This window comes from Zophobas morio, unplaced genomic scaffold (assembly GCF_036711695.1).
Source record: "Zophobas morio isolate AGI-343-1 ecotype UQ-CSIRO unplaced genomic scaffold, CSIRO_AGI_Zmor_V1 ptg000008l, whole genome shotgun sequence".
Classification (NCBI taxonomy): domain Eukaryota; kingdom Metazoa; phylum Arthropoda; class Insecta; order Coleoptera; family Tenebrionidae; genus Zophobas; species Zophobas morio.
The window spans coordinates 3,795,873-3,815,707 of NW_026972113.1; the positions used below are offsets into that span (position 1 = coordinate 3,795,873).

At 35.5% G+C, this 19,835-nt stretch overlaps 1 protein-coding gene across 6 annotated transcripts in view; it reads left to right on the plus strand.

Moving 5' to 3' along the window:
* Sick (sickie) overlaps positions 1-19,835 on the plus strand; it is a 273,720-nt gene that overhangs the window by 193,593 nt on the left and 60,292 nt on the right. For all 6 annotated transcript variants that reach the window (XM_064050449.1, XM_064050450.1, XM_064050451.1 and 3 more), the window contains 3 exons: positions 188-878; positions 19,297-19,658; positions 19,703-19,813. In XM_064050449.1, coding sequence (XP_063906519.1) covers positions 188-878; positions 19,297-19,658; positions 19,703-19,813 — 1,164 coding nt within the window. The remainder of the gene's footprint in view (positions 1-187; positions 879-19,296; positions 19,659-19,702; positions 19,814-19,835) is intronic.

Consider the following 19,835-nt stretch of genomic DNA (forward strand, 5'->3'; position numbering starts at 1 on the left):
CAATCGGAACAATAATCGGTTAGACGGCTGAAACGAGAGAACTATTGAAAAAAAAAACATTGAAGTAGCCAGTCGCATGAACTCGATTACAACACTTCCTTAGCTTAAGCTCGGGAAGTAAAAATCATTGCAAAAATAAAACCAGAAGTACTTAATTCGTCTAAAAAAATATTGTTTTATTTTCCAGGTACCAGCAAGATCGTGCGCGACGACAAAAGCTTCAACGCCCTCAAAATGTCTCCAAGTTCCATGTCGCGCGAAAACTCCCAAGCCAGTATTACACACACGAAACCCGCCGTCGCCTTGGTCTCCCCCATGAAAAGCGAAAAGGAGAACCAACTCTCCGAAAGCAGCCACAGTGCTTCCACCGGCCAGCACAGCAACTCCAGCGAAAGCAGCGTCATCTACAAACCCTCAAGCGAAAGCGGATCCGAGCACCACAACGTCATTCCCAACCGGAAGGAACCGATCACGTACATATCAGAAGCAGCGGAAGAAACGGAACTACCGGAATCGAAGGAGAAGATCCTCAATAACGCGAACCAAGAAGAGAAGAGTTTGAACGACGAGGGTTTCGTGAGGGAGGGTTCACAAGGCGACGAAGAAACTCCTCCTTTGAGTATAGAGCCGATGAGGCCGCTGTTGAGGGGGTATTGCAGTACCTTGACGCTCCCGTCGAGGCAGAGGCAGTACCAGAGAGTACCCGCGGACCCGGCGAACGACTACTGCGAGATTTCTTTGGCTAATGGGTATCTGTCTGATGGGGAGATGCTGAGGAACGGACCGACGAGGGACATCTCCGATGGGTATATGTCCGAAGGGGGATCAGTGTTGTACGCGAGGAGGTTGCAGACCATGCCGGCCCATATTCCAAACGGGTGAGTTTTCTAGTAGCATTGTTTAAGTATATTATAGTTGGACAACCTATACGGACAATCACTTTCCCATGTAGAAAAGAATGAATATATATTTTACATCTCACTCGCTTCACTATGAAGTGGCGGTACCTTACGAAAGGGGGTAAAAATAGTCCGTAAGCACGTGATGTCGATAAGGTAGTAAACGGACGTATTAATCAGTACGTTGTACGGGGAGCAGTCACAAAATAAGCAAACGTACGTTTTGAAGACTTTACATATATGTAATATATGTATATGTAGTGCATATCTGTTTTAAGGTTAAGGTTTTTTAGGTACAAATTTAATATTATTGCGGTATACCTATTTTCCATGAACTGCATGGCTAACAAATATGCGTCCCTTCGTCCACTTTAAAGGTACGAAATTAAACGACCACTACTTTAATTAATAAGTAACAAGTCATCTAATTTGCCTCCAGAATAACTATGGATTATCATCAAACTATGAACACCAAATTAATTCAATATGAACATCTTTTTACGTATTTTTTTTATTAACAGAAGTCAAATCATTATATACATATTATCTTTGAAACTAAAATGCATTTTATCCTAAGATTGTATCACAAAATATTCATCACCATTTAAATATATACGATTTAGACATCAAGAAATAAATTTAAAATTGCAAAAATTATACTAAAACAGCCTTAAATGTGTCTTGTATGTACGTGCTTATCAGTATGTAGGCATTTTAACGCACAGCAATAATCGTTCTTGATGAGTAATGAGTAATGACTGATGACTATTCTACTGTAACACAGTAAATCCTCGAAATCGAAAATTTAAAACACTGAAAAATTCAAATATGGGAAAATTGTAAAATCGAGAAATCGAAACATAAAAAAATCAAAAAAATTAAAATTGGAAAATCTAAAATTTAAAAATCGAGAAATTGAACAATCTGTTAATTCAAAAATTGAAACATCGAAAAATTGGAAAATCGAAAAATAAAAAAAAATTGGACAATCGAAAATTTAAAAATTCCGAAAATTGAAAAATTCAAATATAGAAGAACTGAAAACTCAAAAAATCGAAAAAAATTAATAATTTAAAAATTGATAAGTTAAAATTGAGAAATCGAAAAACTGAAAAATCACAAAATTGAACGAAATATCAAAAAATTAGGAAATTAAAAAATCGAGAAACAAAAAAGTCAAAAAAGCAGAGTCTAAAAATCGCAAACTTAAAAAATCGAAAAATTGAAAAATCAAAATCCTGAATAATCGAAAAATTGAAGAACTGAAGAACTGAAAAATCGAAACTTTAGGAAGTGGAGAAATGGGATTATAAAAAAATAGATTAATTGAGAAATCCGAAAACTAAAAATTCAGAAACGTCAAAATTTGAAAAATAAAAAAATACTGAAGAACTGAAAAATCGAAAAATCTAAAATTTAAAACATTGAAAAGTTAAAATATCCTAAAACTGAAAAATGGAGAAATCCAAACATCAAAAAATCAAAAAAAAAAATCTAAAATTTAATAATCGAAAAACTGAAGAATCAACGAATCGAGGAGTCGAGAATTTAAAAAATTGGACAATTGAAAAATCGGATAAATCAAAAATCGAAACATCGAAAAATCGAGAAACCGAAAAGCAGAAAATCGAAAAACCAACAAATCGAAAAATCGGAACATTGTAAAATTCAAAAATTGAGACATCGAGAAATCGAAAAATCAAAAGACAAAAAATCGAGGAGTCGAAAAATCGAGAAGTCGAAAAATCAAAAAATTGAGAAACCGAAATAGGCCAAAATCGAAAAATCGAAAACTTAAATATGGAAAAATTGATAAAGCGAGAGATTGAATAATCAAAACATCGAAACATCTGAATCTCAATGAATTGAGATCTCAAAAAATTTAAACATTCGTAAATTTAAAAAATTAAAATATAGAACTGGAAACTCGAGAAACTGAAAAATCTAGAAATTTAAAAATTAAAATATGAAAAAGTTGAAAAATTGAGAAATTGAAATAAAAAACAAAAAACTGAAAATCCAAAAATAAAAAATAGAAAAATTTAGAAGTCGAAAAATGAAAGAATCGAAGTATTGAAAAATATCAAAACTGAAAGAAATATCCAAAAATTTAGAAATCGACAAACCAATAAAGCGAAGTCGAAAAATTGAAGAATTGAAGAACTGAAAAATCGAAACTTTGAGAAGTGGGAAAATCAAAAATAGATTAATTGAGAAATCAGAAAACTGAAAATTTAACGCAAAAATTTGAAAAATTCAAAAATTTAAATACTGAAGAACTGAAAAGTCAAAAAATCGAGAAATCGAAAAAACTAAAATTTAAAACAATGAATAATTAAAATATCGCAAAATTGAAGAATCGAGAAATCCAATTCAATTTGAAAAATTGAAAAATCGGGGCATTGAAAAATTGGAAAATCCAGAAATTGAAAAGCTCAAAAGAAAAAAATCGAAAAACTGAGAAATCCAAAAATCTAAACATCGAAAAATTCAAAAACTGAGACTGCGAGAAATCGAAAAATCGGAGGATCGAGAAATTGAGGAGTCGGAAGCCGAAAAGGAACGTTAAAAATTGAAAAAATGAGAAATTGAACAATCAAAACAACGAAACATCTGAATTCGATAAATTTTAAAAAAGAAAAACTGGAAAATCAAAAATTAAAATTCAAAAAATCGAAAAATTGAAAAATTGAAATATAGAAGAACTGAAAACTCGAGATATCGAAAAACCTAGAATTTTAAAAAATGAAATATTAAAACATCGAAAGTTTACAATAAATTGAAAATCCAAAAAGGAAAAAGCGAGAAATCAAAAAAAATCCATCAATTCAAAAATCGAAAAGTCGAAAAATTGAAATATTGAAAAATCTCATAACTGAAAGAAATATTCAAAAAATTGAGAAATTAAAAAATTGGAAAATTGAGAAATCGAAAATCTTAAAAAATCGAAAAATTGAGGAATTGAAGATGTGAAAAATCGAAACTTTAGGAAATCCAGAAATGGACAAATAAAAAAAATACTTTAGAAATCGGCAAACTGAAAATTTAGAAAGGTGAAAATTTGAAAAATTGAAAAATCGACATATTTAAAAACCGTAAAATTGAAGAGGACAAAAATTGAGAAATCGTATCATTGAAACATCGTAAGATTGAGAAATCGAAAAATAAAAAAATCGAGAAATAGAAAATTTAAGGAATGGAGGAATCGGAAAAGCCCAAAATTGAAATATTGAAAAATTGAGACATTTAAAGTTGAAAAATCGAGAAATCGACAAGCCGAAAAATCCCAATAGCGTATTTCGGTATAAATCACAAGATCGGGACTATTCTACTTTTTAAAATTTAAATAACATTATAAATTGGAAAATGTTGATTTTTTTTTCAAAAATCTTGACGTCTAAGGTGAAAACTCGACACGGATGCATAAACCGTAAACGGGGCGAAACGACAATTTTACTATTGTAAAATTTGGAGATTGCGTCATTTCATTGTTCGTGACAAATTTTGGAGAGTGTAATTTGATAATACAATTTGAAATGTAAATTTTGTCATTCGGGAACATTTTGTATTAAATCGTTAAGATGTTCAAGAACTTTATTCACTTATTCGTTGTAAAGTCCAATGGTCGAAATGGGTTAGTTCTTCGTAGTGGTTGTGTATCAGATCAACTCTAACGAATATCGGCTTATAGATAAATTGCTTAAAGCCGATATTGGGCTGAGTGTGCTTTGGTTTGTAGATCAAACAAGTTCTCATATTTGGGAGAGATGGATTTTCAGGTGCTTGACTAGCGGTAATTTTAAATTGTTTGCTGTCTTTCGCGAAGTGAAGAACACAATTTCATTAAAATGATAATATAAAATTATCATAATCACTATTGGTGTTAATTAACACAAAATGGCGCGCAAGTTATCAGTTGATTTCGTTAATAAATTCATAGAAACCTAAATGGGATTTTTTCATGCCTTAGAAAATTAAAAAGTAAAAAATACAATAACAAAAATTTTAAAATGCGGTTTACGAAAAATTAGTTGACCTGTGCAAAGAAGAAAATTTTGGAAACGCTGACAAATATGACATCTTAAAAAAAATAACACTTGAAGAAGTGCTTTCGGCGTAATATTTTTAATGCTCGCGTGAACAAAATACTCTATGTCAGTGTGCAGTGCGCAAAGAGTTAACTGTGCAGATCTAGCCGAAAATCCGAAAACCAAATCGCTGTGTGTAGGGCCAACATAACGGAAGTAATAAATCATCCCATCGGTTGAAGAACGTTGGGTCGGTGCACTGATGTCGGTGTTATATCCCGAGAGGGGCCCAATACACCCAATAAAATGGAACAGACAAAATAAAGCTTCAAACATGATTATTTTTTTACTAAAATTCTGAAGTTTAAAAACTGCACATTTTATTTATTTATTTATTTATTTTATCTTGTTTTCGAACTATAATAAACATTTCAAACAATGTCTGTAACTTATTTTAACGTAAATTATATTCATGTGGTTAACAAAATCAGATGTAATATTAGTGTGATTTTGACCTTATTCTAGATTTTATTACAGCAGAACGGCGTATCCTTTTTAAATTTTAGAAGTTACGGAAACTAGTTCAAGAAACAATTAGTTATCTCGTATTTTTGGAACAAAATCTACCAAAATGTCCGATAACAGCAATTGTTTTTCATAGAAACAAACAGTCTTCAAAGCAGCCTTTAACAACTCGATATTACAAACATGCCTCTTAAGTTCTTTATGCGTTTTTTTCTCTCTTGTAATTATTTGTAATTTAACGCCGAAAGTTTATGTCATTCTGTTATTTACTTTGAACATATATTTTCATTTTGTGTTAATATTTTTGTAACACCACGAATCTAAATTTTACTTAAAATCATGTTTTACTTTAATCTTGTAAAACTAAACAATTATACCAGTTTAAAAACCCTTGGAAAGTTTCTGTCAGTCTTCAGATATAGTCAAATAAAAATATGCGTCAAATTTATTTAAATTCAATTCTTTCTTATCACGTTACAACGCGTTGCTTCATATTTTTTATGTCAAGTATATTTTCATATTTTGTACATATATGTTTAAACACATTAGTGTTTACGGAACAATGTTAATTATGGATTTATGGATAACTCCTCGTATAAGAGTAGAGTGAAGGGTGTTTGCCTTTGCTAATGTTTGATGGCGCCATCTGATTTAGAGTAAAATAAACCTAAAACATTCGCTCACTGTAGTGAAAATGCGCGTTGACGAAAAATTTGTCGCACGCCCCCTGGATTCCTTGTCCTAAAGCTCACTATTTAGGCGAAGTAAAATTTGTATTAGGTTGTCCAACTATAATATACTTAAACAATGCTAGCAGTAATAGTAGTAGTAATAGTGAGGGGTGTCTAAGACTCTAAGAGGGATTACACGTCGCTTCTTACCCAAGGTCTTTGTCTTGGGGGATTTGCCAAGGCGTCATTAATCAACAAGAGGGTGATTTAGTTGACTTTTGAAACAATGTTTATAAATCCGTAATTCGGTTCCCCTCTCTGCAACACAATGCGGTCGTACATCACCGTGACGGTGGGCGTAGCCGGTGATTTTTCTCCAGTGACGAAGCGAAAAAAAAAACTTGCGTTGTCCATAACAATAACTATATCGTGCGACAAAACGCACCCCCGCCTACTTAAAATTAATAACCGCGTCGCAGCGCTGCTGATTTCCCGTTTAATAAACTTCAGTCATCTCCTGAAGCCTGGCAATTACTTCAGAAGGCGGTTTAATTAAATTTTCTTTACGATGTGATACAAAGCAGCTGTAATACGTTTTCTCTCGAGATCGTGCCGCGTGAGAGGGTGCTGTCGAGGCGGTGTTAACACGCCAAGCGATGCTGTTTATGTATCGAGTCTGTCTGCTTGTGTACGTTCTTCTCGGCAATGAATCATCATCGAGTGGGGTGCAGGATGGCACGTGTCACAGGACTCAGGGGTGGACTCGCTCACAAAACTGACACCGTGTTATTTTTGATTTTTGTAAATGAGTTTGAGTCCGTCTCTGTGTGACCATCTGGAACTTAACCAACTAACAGGTGTTGTGTGAGGACCATTCGGGAAGTTGTCGACAAGGGTTCAGGTTGGGGTTAATACGATTTGTACGGTTGTTTTTTTAGTGGATGGGTTAGAACGGTCAACTTGTTCTGGTTTGGTAGTTGAGAAAATGACACTTTGGAGCCTGCGGCGTCCATGTGTGTTTGACGTGGAAGATGACTAATAGGAAAATTCGACAACGCACCCTTTAAATCGTCGGCTTAAAGATGACGTCAGGTTAGGAGGGTGTGGTAACTTATCCCTCTCAACTTTCTAGCTGTTAGAGCAAACACAATAAAACTCAAGGCTTAATCGTTTATTCGAACCAAGATGAATTATTTCTCATTCAATACTGGAAAAATGGCAATGAAACAGTAGAAATATATCACGATCTGAAAAATCTTAAGGAGAATCGTTGAAAGATACAGCGTCTACTTACCCGCATTCCCAGCGTATAGTTAATCGATAGAGTATGTGTAAGATTTAGTTTGAACGGCACTCGACTCATGCTCATCAAAACAAGCAACGTTTTCTTATTGATTTCGCTAAAACTTAGCCAGCGAATGTGATACAGGGTGGACATTAGTGAGCCAGACTGAAAGAATTTGGTAAAAAGAGTCAAAAACGTAACCGAACTGACCTCATCTTCCATGTATTGACCACACTGGATAAGGATAACTCCGGTTGTTGTGACGGTTAACCACCAAACGAAATTTTGAAAATAGTACCAGTAGCCAAAATCGGCGTCCTGTATTAAAAAATAGACACCGTTCAATTATTAAGTTTACTTACGATAAAAAAGATGTAACTTAGAGCACTAAGTACTATCGCTGCACTTAAGCAAGGTAGTAGTTTTAACGCCAAGTCAGCACAAAGTCGGTCGAATCTGTCAAAAATAAATCTCCAGTAAAACAATTCGGTTAAATTTTCACCTACCGGAGGAAATCGCTCTGTCTGATAATCAAAAACCGGAGTCTTTCTCTGATCGTGCTTTGATATTCTTCCGAGTTGTAAAGTTCGTTGTCATCTCTGTCTTCATATCCCGAACATACAGTGTCAATAGTGTCTTTCCCAAGACGTATCTGTGTAACCACATGATGTGAATAATAAGTAACGAAATTGACTAAATTGCACATTAAATACGCCGATACCGGAAATGTCAAAAAATACAAAAATTCGAAAACGTAGTGAAAATCGGGTGTGCACTTGCGGAAAAAGTAAATCGGAAAGTGATATTCCTGTTCAATCCCGACTGGATATAACACAAAACCGGCAAACACTCCTAGTGCGGAATTAAATACCACAACATAGGTGGCATAAGTACATTCTTTCAGTATTTTTCTTCCCGTTTGTCTGGTGGTGCCATTTACAGTCCAAGACTTGGAAAGAATTTCTTCATCCAGCTTATTCAAAGCTTTTTCCATCCACAAGAAACAACAGTTAAAAATAACGACCTGAAAAATTCTGATAATACAAAACCTCAACTACTCACAACACGCACGGCTATGATGGACAGAAATGTCGCCAAAAATGTAAAAATAAAATCCGCTTCGGAGACACTCACGAAGAAATAAACACTGACGAGTGATAATAAAAGCTGACAAACCAAAGAAAATATTCTTGCGTATTTATAGATTTTGTTGTTGAACACGGTGACAGTAAAGAAACGGACCACCGCTAGAGGATCGTCTGAAAGCGTTGTTAATTGGCGCAGTCGGGCGGATTTTGGGGACTCACCCATCGTCGGATTAATTTCGAAGAGGTTCAAACCTAAGCCTCAAGACTAATGAGGGTGGATCCGTATTATACCTACGTGGAAACTGAAGCAACGTATCAGAAAATAACACGTCTGTAAAAGAAATTTTAAATCGAAGAATCGTAATAGAAGTTTAAATGCGTTATGAAATTGCGTCGTTATTTCAAACGGTTTAATCGTTACGAGTCTTTATCATCAGCTACTCCAATTAAACTAATATGGTTGCTTTCTAGTTCCGTTGAAATTTATTAGGGACGAAAGTGTCAAAAAAAAAACAAAAATTAAGCCCCACCCACCCGCCCCGATCTGATTTGTGATGAATTTTTCATTCGTTGTTAGACAGCGGGGCGAAGTTTAATCTTAACATCAATATTTCTCTAAAACATTATACCTTTTTAAAAACATATTTCATATAGTAATTTCTTGTATAGAAATGAGGATTTTGCAAACTAAACTCCAAAAAACCAAAATTGAAAAATGGAAATCGAGAAGTCGAAAAATCGAAAGATTCAAAATTTCCGAAAATTGGGAAACCGAAAAGTCGAAAAATTGGGAAATCGAGATATAGAATAATTCAATAACCGAGAAATTGAAAAATCGAAATGCTAAAAAATGAAAAGTTGAAAAACTGAGAAACCAAAAAGTTAAAATAAAAATATATTTCATGTAGTAATTTTTTGTAGAGAAATGACGATTTTGTAACTAAACTCCGCCCTTCAGCTCACGATGAATAAAATATTCATCACAATCGAGAAGGGGTGGGCGGGCGGGGCTTATATTTTGTCCTTTTTTCTTAATATACGACGTCTTCTTTTCCCAACAAGAAACTGACAATATATTGAACTATCCTGTTGTTGAAAGAAAACTCTATATATTAAGAAAAAACACAAAGATTAAGCCCCACCCACCCGCCCCGACCTCATTTGTGATGAATTTTTCATTCGTTGTTAGACCGAGGGGCGGAGTTTAATGTTAACATCAATATTTCTCTAAAAAATTCTACCTTTTTAAAAACATATTTCATATAGTAATTTGTTGTAGAGAAATGAGGATTTTGTAACTAAACTCCGCCCTTCAGCTAACGATGAATAAAATATTCATCACAATTGGGAAGGGGTGGGTGGGCGGGGCTTATATTTTGTCCTTTTTTTCTAAATATGCGAAGTCTTTTTTTGGCAACAAGAGACTGAACACTTGTTTACCTATCCTATTGTTGAAAGAAAACTATATATATTAAAAACAAAAACACAAAAATTAAGCCCCACCCACCCACCCAATCTCAATTGTGACGAATTTCATATGGTAATTTCTTGTAGAGAAATGAACATTTTACAACTAAACTCCGCCTTTCAGCTCATGATGAATAAAATATTCACCACAATTGAGAAGGGGTTGGTAGGGGGGCCCTATATTTTGTCCTTTTTTGCTTAATATACGAAGTCTTTTTTCCCAACAAGAAACTGAAAACATGTTTGACTACCCTGTTGAAAGAACATTTTATATACTAAAAAAAAAAAACAAAAATTAAGCCCCGCCCACCCGCCCCGATTCATTTGTGATAAATTTTTCATTCGTTGTTAGACCGAGGGGCGGAGTTTAATTGTAACATCAATATTTCTCTAAAAAATTCTACCTTTTTAAAAACATATTTCATATAGTAATTTCTTGTAGAGAAATGAGGATTTTGCAACTAAAATCCACCCTTCAGCTCACGATGAATAAAATATTCATCACAATCGAGAAGGAGTGGGTGGGCGGGGCTTATATTTTGTCCGTTTTTTCTTAATATACGAAGTCTTCTTTTCCCAATAAGAAACTGACAATATGTTTAACTATCCTGTTCTTAAAGAAAACTCTATATGTTAAAAAAAAACAAAAATTAAGCCCCACCCACCCACCCAATCTCAATTGTGACGAATTTCATATGGTAATTTCTTGCAGAGAAATGAAGATTTTGCAATTAAACTCCGCCCTTCAGCTCACGATAATTAAACATTCATCACAACTGAGAAATGGTGGGTGGGCGGGGCTTATATTTTGTCCATTTTTTCTTAATATACGAAATCTTCTTTTGGCAACAAGAAACTGAAAATTTGTTTAAAAAAAATATATATATAGTTGATCATGTCAGTTCAAAATATTGTCGGATCTTAGTTTAAATGTATAAATAATCCACTTTTATCAAGGACTCAATTTTACATTGATAGGAACGCATTATTCTAAGAAATCGTAAACTCAGAACAAGAAGTGGAGTCATAATTTATGAGCATAATTTTTTTAATTGAAAAATATTTCTTAGTATTTTGTAATTAACGAAAAAACCAGACTTTCTTAATACAAAAATATTGCTCTAAGGTTATTTACACCCCTTGAAGTACAGTCCAACAAATTCAGCTTCTTCGAAAAATTATAAAATGAAAATAACTGTTATTTTGTTTTTTTTTTTTTTTTCTTAATTTATGTAGTCTTCTTTTCACAACAAGAAACTTACAACAAGTTTAAAACAGAAAATGTGGATTGTGCAATTACACTCCGCCCCTCGGTCTGACACCCAATGAAAATTCATCAGCATTGAGATCCAAACGGATGGGTGGGGCTTATCATTTCACTTTTTTTTAACTTAATACATATAGTTTTCTTTGAGCAACACTAGAACTGAAGAACATGTTCAATTCTTGTAGAAAAATACAGATTTTGCAATTAAGCTCCGCCCCTCTTGTCGCACGACGAACAAAGAAAAATCGTTACAATTGAGACAGGGTGGGTGGGCGGGGCTTATATTTTTTATTTGTTTTCTTCTTAATATGCAGTCTTCTCTTCACAACAAGAAACTGAAAACATGTTTAAAATGGTAAATTTTGTTCCCAACACCTCTACAAATTTAACTTTTTAAACATGTGTTCAGTTTCTTGTCTTTAAAAGAAAACTACGTACATATAATAAGAAAAACAGGCTAAATACAACCCCCATCCACCCGTGCTCATCTCAACCCGAAAGGCGGAGCTTAATTGCAAAATTCCTATTTCTCTACAAGAAACTACCATGTGAAACATGGATAAGCCCCGCCCACCCGCCCAGTCTCAATTGTGATGAATTTTTCATTCGTTGTCAGACCGAGAGGCAAGGCTTAAGTGTAAAATCGATGTTTCCAGACAAAAATTACCATTTTAAACATGTTTTAAATATCTTGTCGCGAAAAGAAGATTATGTATATTCAGAAAAGAAGGCAAAATTTAAGCCCCGCCTTATCAATATTTGCCGCTGAGGCATAGCTAATGTTTCGCATGGTTGGTATTATGTATTTAAAGACCAGCTTTACTATGAGAAATATTGAATAATAAAAATTATAATAACAAATACAATCAAGGCAAATTCATAAACTACAAGTAGTATATGGTATGTACTAAGTAAAATTTGAAATGACACCATCAAATTGGTGGTTGGGATGATTAAATAAGTTTTGGTTGGCGTTCTCCTATCTACACGTACATTTCAATTTGTCAACAACCCATCCAGTAGTTTCGGAGATTATCTGTTATTAAAAATGGACACTAAATAGTCAACGCGTTTTATTAAGTGTGATGAAGGAAACAGGACCAGCATCTGCATTAAACACTCTAACACTATACCTATTCATTTGCAGAGGAAGTGAAAAGTCCGATGACCGGAAAATTGACTTGGCACGCTCTGTTGAGGATTGGGCGGGAGTCAACAGTACTCTTTCCTGTAAAATATAAATATGATTCTAAACTCTGTTTCTAATTACGTCACAAATGTGCTAAATCTGAGATTATTAATAAATTGATGTTTAAAATATATCGAAAATTCCATAACCATTTTCTTAATTCTACGTTCAGTTACTTGGAACAATTAAAAATCATAAATTTCAAGATATGTTTAGAAGATTTAAACCCAAGAATAGAGTGCTTAGCGTGAATGCTGGTCCTGTATTCCTTCTCCTGAGAAAATGGCAAAATAGTGAAACGTCGCAAGTGTACATAATGTGTTGGACCTGAGGAAGGAAAAAAATACCCCGAAACGTTGTGAAATAAAATGGCACTAAATTTAAGGTGTGACCTGACCTAGCTTAACTTAACCCGACCTGTTCTGGCCTGGTCTGACTTGAGCAGGAGACCTGATTGCACTCTTTGAACCTGAGGAAGGGGAAAAATTCACCCCGAAACGTTGTGAAACAAAATAGAGAAAAAAAAACTTTAAACTGATTAAAACTGTGGCCTCGTAGAGGTTTTTTCGTTTCATTAAAAATAAAAAGCTCAGCAGATCCAGAGGTCTAAAATTGATGGAACATCCCACAAAGTAATTTTTTTAATCAGCGACGAAATAAACGTAAAAAGGTTCCCCGCCTCCGCCGTTTTTGCGTCCCCAATTAACCCTCCCGATCCCGCAAGCATCGCCCAACTTAATAAAAAAGCAACCTCTTCTCGTCTATACCAATCGATAGGAGCCCCGCACCCGACCAGCGCGACCCTTCCGCATCGCCCCGAAGGAAACCCTCCTGTTGCTTTCTCGCCGCCGCCAGCCCTCCTCGGTCGTCCTCGTGGTGGGGGCGGAATCAGATGTTCAACTCGACCGTGGTGCAATATACAGAGGGAGCGCGCGTAGGGTACATGCGCCCCCTCATCGATTTCGTATTGTAGACGCCAGACAGACATGGTCACTGGGCCTAACTGAAATATTATTATCGAAAGTCCGCACACTGCCGGAGCCTTCGGAAAAAGTTGTGTCTTTGTGGTCAGTCAGAGGAAGCCAAGTGTGATGGTACTTCGGACTTCGGAAGCTCCGGCTGCGTCACGAAGGCGGGAAACGGTTTCTGGTATGAACGCTTTTCATTGTTTTGCTTTGGTGCGAACGGTCGCATTGTGTTTATGTTTCATCGATGTTAATTAGTCATACTTGTGTGGAGAAGAGTGGAAACGCGATCGTATCGGGACCGGGGGTTGATGGCACTTCCGGCGAAAGCGGGACGAGGCAGGGAACGATAATGAGACAATTATTAATTCCTATTGATTTGGGTGATTTGTGCGATTCGTGTATTGTGTTTTTTGCCGGAGCAAATGTCACACAGCGCGGACGAACGAGCCAAAAGGGGGTCACGGTTGGTTTAACGGTGCGTTTGTAGAATGTATAATCATAAAAATGGACACTTTTACGACTTAAATATACTAGATGGTATAGACAGAAGGACATAAAGTAAGGTTAGGGCTTTTTTTATTATATCCAACGAATATTTTTTGCATCCGCTTTTAAAATTATTTATAGCAAGATTTAATGCACAAATAACATGTATTATTTAATACACGATTAAAATATAACGAGGTTTATTTTCTGCAAAACGGTCTTAAAATATGCGCGCCCTTGAGAAACAATCGAAACATTTGAATACACCCCTCACTTCCGAACTCGAGGTCGCAGCTTGTTTATACATATAGGAAATTTTTATACTCGAATGAACACAAAATCTCGGCCTTCCACCTTTATCATGAAGAGGAACGTTATTTTCGTGATTAAATTTCAAAGACTTATGTAAATTGAGATCCGGCTTTATTTTGTTCGCGCAACGAACCAAAATTTGCTGATCATCCTCATGAACCCTTTGATGACGTGACCTAAAAATTTTGCGTCACAAATGCGATTTAAATTATATAAAGTAAGAAAGATATTTTTGTACTTGTGCTTGTTGTAAACATTTAATTACTTGACAGTTTTGTTTCGGAGGACGACTCGATCACATTTTTTATTGCATATGTTTCATATTTTTATTTTAGTTTTATTTCGGATAATTTAATCTTAATCTGTTTTTTTTTAAAGGGTACATTTAAAAATTTTTGTGACGTGTAAAACCCTTATTTATTTTTAATTAGATGAATCTTTATATATTTGCCGCCCAAAAAAATGTGATCGGAGTATCCTATGGAAATTTTTTTCATATATTTTTATCACGTAATTCGTAGTTAATAAAACAAATTTGGGCAACGAATCGAACAGTCGATTTCACAGTTGTCCAGCTTCAAAATTTTCATTGATGACGTCATACAAGCGATATATAACCTGAATAAATTGTTTTTTACGCCTCCCTGGCAGCACACTTTACGACAAAACTTTAGATCGCCCGTTGCAACAATAAAACCTCCCCAATAAAATGCGAAAAATCGAAAATCGTCTGCAACCCCATTAGTATTCGCAGGCGTAAGCCTAGAAAAATCCACAAGAGCATCGCCCTCGTAAAAAACTCCATCCTTTACATCAGCCGTCACCACAATAAACAATACTCATCCAAACACGTACAAACCCTTTCATCCATTAAACAATCCCACTTTCTGATTATTTTCCCAACGAAAAACCCGGAAACGAGATTGCACCCAGTTTTAGCGGGAGTCGAAATTTGTTGTTGGCGATGAGCTGACAAGGCTGTTTTATCAGCAGTAACAGCAAAGGGGATGGTGGCACCACGCCGGATAAACAAGATAACAGAGTGCTAAGTGCCACAGCTATTGTTCTGGTGTTTTTCTCCACCGAATTCAATTACGCGAATTTGAGGAACTCGCACATTGATCGAGTCAAGGCGTGACATTGCGGGGGTGGGGACTTAATTGTTTGTTAAAACTTCGAGTGGAAAAGTAGAGGATCTAAAGACGGAAGAGTAGGTGATAAATCGTTGAAAAAAAAATTGGTCTAAAGAGTTTAGACAGTACTTCCCTCGCTGTCGGAAACTTGACGACTGCATGCCTATTGTGTTTTTTTTCTCATTACATTTTTGTAGTGGGAATTTAAAAAAAAATTGCGATGACGTCATCAACATTTTTGCAAGGACACGTATATCAGTTGGGATAGATGTAGTGTAATACTAAGAATAAAATTATTATATTCTCAAATTTTCGGGAAAATGAATTGGGTCGTTTGGAATATTGATTTGTAATAATCAATAAAATAACGAAACAATTTACTCACGTATACGTATCAGAGGCAACTGAAAATCGTGTATGTATAAACATTCTTAATTTAAGATGACAGGCGTAACAGCATACGTGAGAGTCAAACAGAGAAACTGTAAACAAAACGACCATCGGTTTTATTGCTTCGACTTCCGCTTATTATATAAAACATTGGGTTTTATTTTAATTCTTGACGGTGAAATTCACAATTGGTTGATTATAAACATGTCTATTTCACATTCGCGGAACCAAGTGAGCGCATAAAACAAATGCAGGTCTGTAATGTTAAAGTCGATGTAAATAAGCGTGCTACCCTTATGTTTCAACCGAGTTTTTCCTTTAACAAATTTTGTGTCTACCAAATTGGGTTGGTTGGGGTGTAATACTAATAATAAGTGTTGCCTTTAATTTAATCAATAAAATAAATTGACTTCATTAATTTTTTTGAACCACCTCTTAAGAAAATCTAAAAAATATGAATGGAATGATAAATCACAAGTACAAACCATCATATTTTTTGCATTTTAGATAGGATTTATTCAGCAAAATTTAAGGGTGACGTCATCAATTTTTTTAGGAGGGATGAACAAATACATTTTGAACAAAAGTTTACCATGCTTATAATAACTTTAAAATATTCCCAAGATTTCAAAGCATTCGGTTTTGTAATTCCTGATTAAATCGATAAAATAAATTCACGCCTTCATTAATTTTTTTGAGTCACCCTGCATATGCAAATCCAAAAATATGAATGGAATGATAAATCACAAGTACAGACTCATCATATTTTGTACATTTTAGATACGATTTATTCGGCAAACTTTTGAGCTGACGTCATCAGTTTTTTGTAGAAGATAACCAAATATATTTTGACTAAAAATTTATTATGCTCTTTATAACCTTAAAACATCTGCAAGATTTCAAAGCATTCGGTTTTGTAGTTCCTGATTAAATCAATAAAATAAATTTACGCATTCATTAATTTTTTTGAGTCACCCTGTATATGCAAATCGAAAAAATTTGAATGGAATGATAAATCACAAGAAGAGACTCACCATATTTTGTACATTTTAGATAGGATTTATTCAGCAAAATTTTGTGGTGACGTCATAAATTTTTTAGGGGGGACGACCAAATACGTTTTGATCAAAAATTTACCATGCTTATGATAATTTTAAAATATCTTCAAGATTTCGAAGCATTCGGTTTTGTAGTTCCTGAGTAAATCAGTAAAATAAATTTACGCTTTGATTTATTTTCTTGAATCACCCTGTATATGCAAATCCGAAAAATATGAATGGAGTGATAGATCACAAGTACAGACTGATCATATTTTGTACATTTTAGATATGATTTATTCGGCAAATTTTCGAGCTGACGTCATCAAGTTTTTGGAGGGGATAAGCAAATATATTTTGACTAAACATTTATTATGCTCTTTATAACCTTAAAACATCTGCAAGATTTCAGAGCATTCGGTTTTGTAGTTCCTGATTAAATCAATAAAATATATTTACGCATTCATTAATTTTTTTGAGTCACCCTGTATATGCAAATCGAAAAAATTTGAATGGAATGATAAATCACAAGAAGAGACTCACCATATTTTGTACATTTTAGATAGGATTTATTCAGCAAAATTTTGTGGTGACGTCATAAATTTTTTAGGGGGGACGACCAAATACGTTTTGATCAAAAATTTACCATGCTTATGATAATTTTAAAATATCTTCAAGATTTCGAAGCATTCGGTTTTGTAGTTCCTGAGTAAATCAGTAAAATAAATTTACGCTTTGATTTATTTTCTTGAATCACCCTGTATATGCAAATCCGAAAAATATGAATGGAGTGATAGATCACAAGTACAGACTGATCATATTTTGTACATTTTAGATATGATTTATTCGGCAAATTTTCGAGCTGACGTCATCAAGTTTTTGGAGGGGATAAGCAAATATATTTTGACTAAACATTTATTATGCTCTTTATAACCTTAAAACATCTGCAAGATTTCAGAGCATTCGGTTTTGTAGTTCCTGATTAAATCAATAAAATATATTTACGCATTCATTAATTTTTTTGAGTCACCCTGTATATCCAAATCCAAAAAATATGAATGGAGTGATAAATGACAAGTACAGGCTCATCATATTTTGTACATTTTAGATATGATTTATTCCACAAACTTTTGAGCTGACGTCATCAAGTTTTTGGAGGGGATAAGCAAATATTTTTTGACTAAAGATTTATGATGCTCTTTATAGCCTTAAAACATCTGCAACATTTCAAAGCATTCTGGTTAGCAGATTAAAAATTAAATTTCAAAATGTTGTTTTATAATTTTGATTTTTTTTCCAAAAATCTGGACGTTTCGGGTGAAAAGTCGATTCAGAGTTGTAAACTACATGTGTAGGACTATGTTATTTTATACAATTGAAAACCCATTTACTATGTACAATTTTGAAGTGACGTCATCGCATTAGTGGTGGGGATGATTAGACAAATTTTGGTTAGCGTTTTACCATCTACATGATATTCTTAATATAAGTACAAAATTTCACAACAATCGGTCGAGTACTTTCGGAGATTATCTGTCTAATAAAAATCCGGGACAACAGACGGACAGACGGACGGACGGACAGACAGACGGAAATGGGAGACCTATTTCTTCGTCTTCTAGGGGTCATGAAATATCGAGAAAACGTAAAAGTAGAGAGTCGGCCGACGGACTCGATTACTTCCTTTGCTTACGCTCGGGAAGTAAAAATCATCGTTGTCATGCAGTATTGTTTGGTTGCTATGTAAAAAGTAGGCTTTTTGCTTTAACTGCACGATTACCACGCATTCAACCCCATAATTCACTTGAAATAAATAATTTAGAAAATGCGTCATGTCGTAACACGTAACTACCATTCTTACTATTTTATCGACTGAAATCGATACATAACTCGCGACACTACCAGAAAAAGCCCATTATCTCGAACTAAATCCTTCCGTGACGGTGTACCTTGCCCATTAATCACCGATAAAAATAAAATATGGCCTGCGCTACCATTGTTCGAGAAACTACTGGAAGATTTTGATTAATCGAGCATCTTATTTCATGAATTTAACCAACTAGGTTTATTGCTCCGTCTGTTGCAGAGAGTGTTTTTATTCGTCTATAAACTGAAATCGTTATCTTAAACTGACAGATGCGATTTGATTATCGAAGCGGCCACAAGATTGATAATAAGGAAACTCAAGAACACCAACAGTCTGAAAAGTGCTCTCGCTTGATAAATATTCATTTTCCAGTCAATCCAATTACATTTGTTAATTTAATTCTCTCGCTACTATCCGTTATCGAGTGATTAACGCACACCGTACACGCAGACCTTACGTAAGATAAATTATTACTAATTTTTCCTAGTTCAGGTGCTCCTAATTAATCAGATTAATTGGCTCAAGCAGACGCAAGACTTTACGTAATTGCCCGCTTTCCCACCAAGAACAATCACAGTTTTACTTCTCGTTCGCGTGTTTAGACCGACTTAGCTCTCAAAAACTCAGTCCGTTATAGCAGTTGCAGCTCTTGGTCGCCAACACACTACATGACCTCTTTTGCAGAGCGCCGCGACTTGCCCCCGGCCTCACGGTGTTGACAGAGCAGGCGTCGCGGCGGGGGCGCGTCGAGGAGCCGCCGCCTCCTCCCGCCCCCCGCGTAGCCTCCCGCTCCCGCAACGGTGTGGCCTTACAAGACACCAAGCACGGCCAGTGGAAGAGGTACACGGACTCGCCGGGAGTGGGCAGCCCGCCGCCGCCGGCGCCCGCCCCCTCCAGCCCGACGAGCGGGCGGCGGGAGCGGCGCAGCAGCCCCCATGGTAGCAAGGAGAAGAGCTCGAAGGTGCGCGGGGTGCCGCAGAGCTTCGGCTATGTGAAGAGGAGCAGCTCGACCAGCAATGGGACGCCCAACGGGACGGCGCCTCAAGGTGAGTATAGGATGGAGAGGGGGCGGCGGTGACGGCGGCTTTAGTGTTGCAGAATCAAGGGGGCAAGACGGCGGCGGTGTCGGCGGTTCCGCGGACCAAGGTGAAGGTGTCGGGGGGGACGCAGACGTGTTCCAGTGATCTGCAGCAGTCGCACAGTGAGTGGAAGCGGCGGAGGCG